Source organism: Tachysurus vachellii, chromosome 7, assembly GCF_030014155.1.
Source record: "Tachysurus vachellii isolate PV-2020 chromosome 7, HZAU_Pvac_v1, whole genome shotgun sequence".
In the NCBI taxonomy this organism is placed as follows: Eukaryota; Metazoa; Chordata; class Actinopteri; order Siluriformes; family Bagridae; genus Tachysurus; species Tachysurus vachellii.
This window is the reverse complement of record NC_083466.1, coordinates 17,697,737-17,708,266: the sequence shown is the minus strand read 5'-3', so window position 1 is coordinate 17,708,266 and position 10,530 is coordinate 17,697,737. Positions and strand designations below refer to the sequence as shown.

The 10,530-nt window shown below is 38.4% G+C and overlaps 1 protein-coding gene across 1 annotated transcript in view; it reads right to left on the bottom strand.

Annotated features, from left to right (window-relative positions):
• Window positions 1–3,754: 3,754 nt before the first annotated feature.
• Window positions 3,755–10,530, bottom strand: part of col4a5 (collagen, type IV, alpha 5 (Alport syndrome)) — a 44,929-nt gene continuing 38,153 nt past the window's right edge. Inside the window, exons 41-50 of the mRNA XM_060874687.1 lie at window positions 9,626–9,759; window positions 9,289–9,361; window positions 9,108–9,179; window positions 8,888–9,016; window positions 8,602–8,700; window positions 8,034–8,246; window positions 7,682–7,859; window positions 6,977–7,091; window positions 6,215–6,387; window positions 3,755–5,474 (exon numbers count right to left, since the gene is read on the bottom strand). Coding sequence (XP_060730670.1) covers window positions 5,387–5,474; window positions 6,215–6,387; window positions 6,977–7,091; window positions 7,682–7,859; window positions 8,034–8,246; window positions 8,602–8,700; window positions 8,888–9,016; window positions 9,108–9,179; window positions 9,289–9,361; window positions 9,626–9,759 — 1,274 coding nt within the window. The 3' untranslated portion in view covers window positions 3,755–5,386. The remainder of the gene's footprint in view (window positions 5,475–6,214; window positions 6,388–6,976; window positions 7,092–7,681; window positions 7,860–8,033; window positions 8,247–8,601; window positions 8,701–8,887; window positions 9,017–9,107; window positions 9,180–9,288; window positions 9,362–9,625; window positions 9,760–10,530) is intronic.

Sequence of the window (10,530 nt, the reverse complement as noted above, 5' to 3'; positions counted from 1 at the left end):
GGATATTTAAACTGTACATGTAGACAAACTTTACTGCAACTGAAATCAACTTGAAACTATTGCTCACTTGCTCAACTTAATCAACTTAAATCACTGCTGAAATCTCAGTCTGAAAAAAGTTAAAAAGGGTTGATTTATTTTCTAGACCATTTATTTTCTCTCACCAAACTGAGGTTTAAATGAAGTCGCTTGTTCTAATACATTACCTATTTCTATAGTAACAGCTCATTCAGGGCAACCTGTATGACACAATGAACTGAAATGTAACACAAAACAACATTTAATTGTTAATGTAGTATTCAACGTTTTCTGTGAGGAGATGTTTAATATTATGGAAGATTTCTTCAGTGTCTCTCAGGACAGAGGACTTCACACCTTTTGGTTCTTAAAATCAAGACAGAAAAAAAAAGATGACGGTGAAGTGATTGTGTTTTAGCTGCTATAAGATAAATGATAACAGACTCACTTGACTTGCAGACATTATTTAGACAGGTGAAACAGTATAATACTCAACGACAGATTCACATTGTAATTGTTTTTTAATTTATTTGGCATAAGATGAATTAATTAATTTGGGATGTGCCATTTAATGGAAAATATTAAACTTTGGCTTCCCATCATGCCGATCACCTCCCTGTCATGGATTATGTCCATATAAAAGAGCATGCCTTCATAATTTATTATTTACTTGCCTCAAAACTGACTATAATTATTTGTTTTGTTTTGTTTTGTTTTGTTTTGTTTTGTTTTGTTTTGTTTTGTTTTGTTTTGTTTTGCTTTGCTTTGCTTTGTGTTTTGTGTTTTTTGTTTAGTTTTTTGTGCTTTGTTTAGTTTAGTTTAGATTTGTTTTGTTTTGTTTTGTTGTGTTTTGTACTGCCTGCCTGCCTATTAGGCAGGTGCACAGCAGGCTCAATCTGTGTACCTCATGGTGTAGTTCTGCTCAAATTCTACTTCCTTATAGACCACCAAGAGGTAACACTGAGTGTAATTTCACCACCTGTGTGTGACCACTCAATTTCCTGGCCAGTAAGCAGACTGGGTCGTGATGATGATGTACTGAAGTCAACACCTGCCTCAGAAGCTCTGTGCATATTTGTCACGAGTGTGTGTGTGCATGTGAGTGTTAAGCAAGATGCCTCATGACAGCAGTAATTATTTCCATAATATGCTGCAGACGTCAATGATGGCAGACGCCATCATCCAGCTGACCGGGTTTCAGTAAGAGAGATCTTCCCTCAAACCTCTCCTACAATCATGTTTCCCAAAACAGAGGTGCTAAAATGTGGTTCTGGGGCAAAGGTATGTTCTACATAGCCTGTTATTGACACAATCGTTCAGCATTTCTATTTTGTATAGATAGAATTATGTATAAATATAGTAGCAATGGGTGTTTTTTTGTCCCGGACATTTGGTCAGTTGCAAATCTCCTTTTGAACTTTTTCATCACTATGACTGAAATGAAGCCGCTGAAGAACAAGTGGGACTGAATATCCTCTTTCCTCTATCTATAATCATAACCTAATTAAAGCCATGTCAGCAGCATGGTGTGACCTGCTGAGCATGAATGCTTACAAAACTGTAAAATTGCAAGACCTCATCAGATTACACTGGAAGCTCCTCAGATCTGTCACAGGACAGCGAATAGGGTGAACCTCGACTTGTTGACAGACCTTCTGCGTCATTAAGAGTCCACTTTAGATAACGGGAAAGAGCATGCATGTGCGCGCAAGCCCCTGCATAGGCCTTTAGGTCAGTGTTAGCATGTGATTGCTGGCTTTCATTTTATATAAGGGCTGCGGGGTAATTAGTCTGGCTCCTCTCGAGGAATGTAGTATTTCCCGTAGTGGACTTGAGTTTCAAAACAGTCCGATTGGGCATTTGCCTGCAGGCTGTGTTCTCTTAAGGAACTCATTATGGAAAAGGTTATGAATTGATATCCTCCTGTATAGCCCGATCCCTGGAAGCACAGCTGTCGATTGAAGAGGTCAAGATGTAAAAAAACCTAGACACACCATTCCATCCTCAATTTGTTGATTCCCAAACACGCTTGACCTAAAGCTAAGGTTTAATCATGAGTGCCTCTGTCAGCAGTGTCACCGACAGGTCCTGAGTGGCCTGGTATAACACAGAGGTTTTAGAATGGATTATTTCGGTAAGTCCCGGTCTTACCAGCTTTAACTATGACTAATTGTCAGTTTAGTGATTTATTGTCAGTTATCAGTAATACAGTTTTTCCTACACATCCAACCATGTCTTGAATGTATAGTAATCTTCATCTTTATTATGCCCTCTGCCTAACTCCCAGTACACCTGCTATACCTCTCCGGCGTCCCCTACAACTGTCCATGTCACTCAAGTCGAGGAGATGCGATCTCTGCATGTGCGTAGTCAAAAACAGCAACTACTATTACGCTTGACCCATGGCTGCAGAAGCTGTCGCTTGGCCAAACAGGATCATCTAAGAAAGCCAAGGCATTCAGCTTGCTCCGAATGCAAATCTGAACTTAAAACCGAAACCTGATCAACGTTCACTAGGCAGCTTCGGCACTCAGTAATGATGTTTGAAAAGAAACTTACTCTAATGTGAGATTTTTACCTTCTCTTTTAGTTGGAATGATTCATTATCACAGAGAGGCGACGTGGGCCTGGACGTGTTGCATGTGTTATTTTAATCTGTGCTAGATATAAATTATGATCTAATTCAAATCATTAATAATTAAATAATTGTGTAAGGATGAGTCTTGCGTAGAGTTCGGATAATTTTTTATCTGATCCTCTGTGAGATTTGTTCATATCAACGTGTGTAACATGGTTACAACCGAGGTTATTGGATATCCAGCTTCATTTGGCCTTTCATTAAGTCCTGAGGTCAGGAAACCTCTCTTGAGGAATAAATCATTAAAATGGCTCACATCCAAAACATCCTGCAGATCCTCAGCCAGCTTTTCCTTCAGCATTTATTTGTATGGATGAAGACCAGTATCACAAGCTAAAGCCATGCAGTGCATTCTCTGTATCAGTGTTTTTTTTTTGTTTGTTTTCAGCACATCCACTTTATCCTAGCTCAAGTTTGTTAGCCAGACGATGAGTTAACTCTTTTTACCAGAGGCAACAAATGAAATTTGGGCCTGTTCCTTCCCCATGCCACACACCACAGTGGTGATTAATGGCTCATATGAAAGTAGACATTCAGGGCTTTAAGAAATTGTAGTACTTGAAATTGTAGTACTTACTGTACCTACAGTGGGCAATATATTTATAGTAATTTTCCAAAAAGGAATTAAAAAAAAAAAAAAAATTTAATGACTTTTTCTCCACAAAAATGTTTATATTTTCAAAGTCAATGGTGGTATCAATCCTGTTTCTACTCTCTGAGATGCCTCATCTTTAATTTATCCTCTTCTGGTAATGTAGGATTCCGACTATTGTGAACAATCTGCTTTTGTTATATTGTATAGCGTTGTTGATCCTATAGTGTTGGGCTTAACAGTTCTCTCCGTTGATTAATCAGGAGTAGTTTCAGTCTCCCTGGATAAGGGCGTCTGCTAAGAATGACTTTATTGAGCTAGAACCACTGTCCAGTCAGAGAAACCTCCAAATAAACCTGAACTCTTAACCATCTACACTGTGTGAAATGTGTATTGTGTGCAAAGCTATCAGATACACTCAGTTGTGCGGTGACCCGCCTACTGGTGTTCACACTGCTGTAATTTTGAGAAAAACAGATTTCCACAAACAAGATCAGCAAGCTGTGTTAGTCACAAAAGTGTATTTGCATAGCCTTAAAGTCAGAATAAAGGTCAAAAGTGAAGCGCGCCACGGCAGACTAAAGCCGTCACTTTACTGCGCTGCTCCGTCTAGTGGCTCATGATTGTAAATACATTTCTGTCAACAATATACAGTACATGTAAAAGAAAGTTTCAAGTCAACAAGCAACACTGGCAACGAACACTTACAATACATAAAAACTTTATTGGCCATGCTCGTTGCATACTTCAGATTTGTTTAATAAAAAAATAAAGACACACTGAATACTGCATAAACCTGCTGGAATAGATTTGTTGAATGTACCTGTGAACGTGTTTTTTTTTTTCTTTTGTTTCAGTCTTATTTATTTCGGGATAGAAAAAAATACACATACTTGCACCTCAGGAGAAATTCAGTTTAAAAGAAAAGAAATAAATGGCTCTTGAATGCTGGTGCATGTATAATGAACTATAAACTAGTGTGTAGTATAAGTGGAGAACAAATACTAATATTCCGATATTATGATTAAAATATAATTAAAAAATAAATCTACTGACCACAGGAAATGCAAAAATATAAAGACCCATCCAGGACTTATTCCAGCCTCACGAGTAGTGTTTCCCAAGACTTTGACACTGGCTATCATATAGCAGCTAGAGAAGGTAAGTGAATGAATGGCCAGATCCATCTGATATGTACGTCAATAGATGCCTAGTGTGGGGGATGAAGGATGATCCCAAAAATCACAAAAAAATTCACTCTTTGTCAGTAGTTTGTAACTGATGATGAGGAAATGAAACTGTATTATAAAATACACAGCCAATTCAAGCTTAGTTGTCTATATATCTCTTTATATGAAATTTATATAAAATACTGTTTCAAAATGTTTACTTTGTACAAATATCGTAAGTGAAAAGTGAGAGCATATGAACGAGTAAGCGATGGACTGAGTGAATGAACATGTGCCAAAGAGTTAAATTATCAGGTCAGAAAAAAAAAATCATTATTATGTACCATTTAAAGGTTTTAGACTATAAAGGTGTTTTACACAATATACACATTTTATTACTTACAAAAAAAAGAAAAGGCTTGTAGTAATAGATTCTTGGATACAGCAGTGTTAATACCACCAAGAAGTGGGAGAAAAGAAAGAGCGATAGAAAAGCTAGAATAGAAAAAAGTGAGAGAAGAGAAAAAAAAGCATAAAAAATGCAGTCTTACTAATGTAAATATTCAGTGCATTTTTTTTTCATCGATGTTCAAAGTGCCGATTTGGTAACACGTCTCTCTGAAACTGTGTTGCTTGCTTACCAACCAAAACTCTATGAAGAAAAAATATTTTAAAGAATGCGGGGGGAAAAAAAAGCAGGGAGAAAATGCACTTTTATGACATTGATCCATCATGGCACTTTTGTTGGATTTGTCTCTGTATGAGGTACTTCTTTAAAAAAAAAAAAAAAAAAAAAGAAACGTAATGACTAATATTTTTTTCAGTTTTTTGCTGTGTTGCACAGTAGCACCATAGAGCTGAACTTGAAGATAATGCACCACTAGAATTCCACTTGTTCTTGATGTAACTGTTGCAGTCGCCGTGGTGATCGCCTCTGATACGGGGACATGCTGGGTCGTTGCTGCTTTGCTATGTTAACGTTCTCTTCATACACACAACACAGCGGCTCACGCGGGTCTGGAGATTGCCTGCTTTCAGCGTCTCAGACTGTGGCTTCCTGAGAGAAGAAAAGAAAGAGAAGTCAAGAGTGCTCTCCAAATTTCTCAATACTGAAACAACTTGATAAGAAAAACACTGAGAGGAGGACAGGGGATGCGGGGAGACAGGGGACGTTGTTGTCAGTGTTGTAGCAAAAGTAAAAAAATGACATCAGCTGAGATAATTATCCCTGATGTTGACAGCAATGTGCATTTCTGACAACTGCAGGAGAGGGTTCACTACAATAAAGTAGCTAATTAAAAACAGAGAAGTAGTTATAACACAGTGAATATCTTTCTTCATAAATCCCTGCCTGTTAGAAAGTAGGGGTCAGGGTTCAGGGTCAGTCACAAAACAGCACCCTGCGAAGCATATAGGGTTAAGTGCCTTGCTGTAAATTGGCCTTCAAATCATTAACCCGGAGCCTTTAACCAAAGAGCTTTGAAGAGCAAGTTGGTCTGTATTTCCCACTTAACAAATTGTAGTGAATTTGGTTCAGATTACTGTAGGCCTATACTGTGGACATCAGACATGACATCACGTTTGATCTTTTTTTTTCCTAATTTTTCCCAGTATCATTTCTGCATACAGAAACATGAAGTTCTATTCACATGCAGAAAAGAAGAAGACTACGGGTCATTCCTTGTGTTGAATGGGGCAGATGTGAGACTGTTGTTACAGACCCCTGATCATTACTAGGCTGCACTATCCGTCAATCTTCCTTCAGTTTGATAGAAAACGCTGAAAGCTTTTTTTCACCTGAACATTTCAGACTGTTCGACTGTGGCCAGCCAGAAGCTGTAAGAGTTGCCATAGTAGTTGCAGGTTCCACGGCCATGGCACTCGATGAAAGGAGATGAGCGAAACTCCTCCAGACAGGAGCCAGGCGAGGCCAAAGCCTGACCGGAGCCCTCAGCACCTGCACTAGTGTGCTGGAATAAAGAGAGAACAATGTCAGCTTGTGATTTGTTTTGTGTGCGTGTGTACAGTATGTGTGTGTACATAAGCTGCATATAATGATAACTTTAATTACTTTATAATTTACTGGTAAAAGGTAATAAAAAATGTATTTAGAATGTTCTGCTTTTCCATGCTACATGTTCAAAAATGAAATATGTCTTGCTGACATAAGTGGAGCAGAGGAACAGGTGCTATTTTTAAACCCACTTTGGTTCAGAATTGATCTTGCATTACCACCAGCTCAAAATAACTACTACATCTGTAACATAAGAATAAACAGTGCAGTTGTGATGACTAAATATACTGTAAATGCAGTTCTGGTGATCATCCACAAATTTACGAGAAAATAGAGTTTCTCTATATATAAAGTTGGTTGTATTAGCCAGGTGACAATTTCAAACATTAAATCCCTAAATAGTAAATCTTAAAGCAAAATCAAATTACGTTCAATAAACGGTGCATGACTGCATCTTTGCATTAAAGTGCAAAAACAATTTTAGCCACGCTAACAGGTCAACGTTACCAACTTAATTTTACAAAAAAAGGATTTTAATTAATTACCATCATGAAGGAATAGCCGATCCACAGTGTCTCCCAGAACTGTGGACATAATGGCAGTTGGATGGTCTGACTGTGCACTGCTATCACCATAGCTGGGGCTTCACATACAGTACATCTGCACACAATATGGAACATATTAAGTTTACTCTATAGGAGTTTCAGTAATTTGGAAAAAGCATGGAGAAAGATTAAAGTAGCAAAGCAAGTTGGATTATAATGAAAAAGCTCTGATAGGTGCAAAAATATTTCATCCACTGATTATGACTCTGACCTAATGATGTTGATGATGATGATGATGATGATGTACGGAATGATGTATCTGACTCTAACATGATGATGATGATGATGAAATAGGGAATGATGTGTCTGACTCTGACCTGAGGATGATGATGTAGAGAATGATGCATCTGACTCTGACCTGATGATGACGATGATGTAGGGAATGATGTGTCTGCTCTGACCTGATAATGATGTTAATGATGATGACGTAGGGAATGATGTATCTGATTCTGATATGATGATGATGATGATGATGATGATGTAGGGAATGATGTGTCTGCTCTGACCTGATGATGATGTAGGAAATGATGCATCTGACTCTAACTTGATGATGATGATGATGTAGGGAATGATGTATCTGACGCTAACTTCATGATAATGATGATAATGATGATGTACGGAATGAATGATGTATCTGAGTCTGACCTGCTGATGTAGGGTTTAATGTTTTCTCCTTGGATAGGAGCCATGCTCATGGGCATGGGTTCAGGAGTAGACAACCAATAGGAGTAGTCATTACGGGAAGCGAAGTTGCACACGTTGTTGATGTTGCAGAACATGAAAGGCATGGTGCTGAAACGACGTAGACAACTTCCAGCCGTACCTGCATCAGAGAAGGGCATAGCAAGGAAGATGGGAGTTCATATTTGAGCATAACACTGTATGTTAATAAAGAAGAGGAAAATACATGAAGGATTGTAAAGGAATAAAAAAAAAATAGAAATGTATGTTTATGTGAGTAGGACATGAGTGCTGATTATTTATTCAGTGTTCTCACCCAGGTCCTGGCCATGCGCCCTCTCATTGCCTTGTACGTAAAGCAGAGAATAGCCATCGTAGATGACAGAGGTGCCAGGTGGGCATTGAGGCACATCTGTCGTCTGACTGTGACGCGTAATCAGGAAGCCATGAGCTGCTGATGACAGACCTGGAGGTCCTGGAGGACCTGGAATCCCATCTGGACCAGGTGAGCCAGGTGAACCCCGTTGACCTGAGACATTCAGAGAAGGATGAGTGTAAATGTATATATGGTCAATGTATAATTAGCTATAGGGTTAAACTTTCCAGCACAATAGATAAGAAGTATTCTAAAGCTTATTTTATAGGAGTATACATTATAAAATTAATGCACAACAAATATAAAAAATATAATTCGACAGCATTCCAGACAGGAAACAAAACACAAAACACACTTTTTGTAACTATATCAGCAATTTACGATGTGATGTTTGAGATAAGGATACAAATGTGAGGCCATAGGAACAGCTGTGCATCTTTACCAATGAATGTAATGAGTCAGATTACTAGGTCATAATTCAAGTGTTATGATTGGTGAAAACACTTACCCGGCTGTCCAGATGGTCCCGAATCTCCTTTTCCTCCAGGTGGACCACTGAATCCTGGAGGTCCATCAGGGCCTGGATCACCAGGACTACCAGGCTGACCTACAAAAAATGTATCACACAGATCAGTCTCACACTTTAAATAGCAGATAAATACAAAAAATTAAAAGTCTATCACACTAAAAATCCATCTGTTGTTATTTGTCATAAAACTAAGGACTGAGTAATGTTCGAAATGTGATAGGATTACTATTATAGATATCACCCTGGTGCTGTTTGAAACTCTTACCTGGACGCCCCTCCAGTCCTGCCTCTCCTGGGAGCCCTCGGGATCCTGGAGGTCCTGGAGGACCAGGGAGACCCTGTGCACCTTTTACCACAATAGGGGCCGGCGCTTGACCTGGATTACCAGGAATACCTAAAAGGAAGTATGAGTAGCAGTAACATCAAAGACAGTTTGTTAAAAAAAAAAAACTAATTCATGAATTCAGAAAGATATATACACTCACCTGGATGACCAGGTTCACCAGGATCCCCGGGTAGGCCAGGACCCCCAGGACTACCAGGATGTCCCTTAGGTCCTTAAGTGAGCAGACATATCAGATTATTTAACCTCATAAACAAAATGACAGTGGTTTAACGTTTTTATCTGGAGTACTCAACGTGGCAGAACAATTCGGGTCTACTGACCTGAATATCCTGTAACGCCCGGAAGACCGACATCTCCTTTAAGCCCGACACTTCCAGGAGCTCCAGGAGGGCCCTTTCCCAGAAACACAAGTCACTTTCAATTCAGTTTCAATTAAAGAAATAAACCAAGCTTATCCGAATGTGAGGTGACAAACTATGATTTGTTAACATGTCAGAAAATAATAGTGTTTTGTTTCAAAAATATATTAAAAGTACTAAAATATTTAACATTGTAAAATCTAGTTTTTTTCCCTGAGAGTTTCTTCACATCCTCTCTAAAGCATGCATTTTTTCAACAATTGCTACAGGATTATTTTAGTATTCTGTCCTGACTTACCATCGAACCTGGTGGTCCGGTATTTCCTTTCTGTCCAGGTATACCAGGCGATCCGGGGTTTCCAGGGTAGCCTTTCTCACCCTTCACTCCTCCAGAACCTGGTGGTCCTCGGCTACCCTCTGGGCCAGGAGGACCTTTACAATACCAATAAGATAAGATGTCACTGATGTTTGCATTTCAGCTGTCTTACACATCTGAATATTCCCCATACATAATTTTTAATTAAAAATAATATAACTGGCTATACTGAATGTGTTTCTATTTTTTTTTATCTTTGAGTGAAAAGAAGTCAGTACATCAAAACAAAAACAATGCATGTACCCATCCCTCAACCCAACCCACTCTATAACATGCTAAAAGACTTATTAAAGAAAAAAAAGTGCAGAAAACTGTTCAGGTGGGCATCAAACCGACGAGGCTAACCTGGAGGACCTATATTGAGGAGTCAAAGGTCAACAGGTTCCCAAAATCCCAGAGGGAGAGAGAGGTGATGGAAAAATGTGGATTAAAAACAAGAGCAAAAGTTATAAAAGCAGCACAATTATGGTAGAAACAGCAACATTTTATCTGATTTTTCACAAACTGAAAAAGAAAGGTATTTTAACAAAATTATTTTATATACATAGCACCCAGTAGTGATAGCAGAGATTCATATTTTCACATATTACAGAAAAGCTTTAACGTGTTCATTTCGTTCCTCAATCTTTTAAAAATAAACTCTTTACTATCAGTTTCAATGTATGTTCTAGATAAATAACGGAGTAATAAGTCAGGAGTCTGATTTATAAAAATGTATGCCAAAGAATCATACACTTTTAGCTACTTAAGATAAAAGATTCAGAGATATTTCCCCAATGCCTGAAGTCTGCTTCACAACCCCAAATCATCTTAAACTCAAGCACACA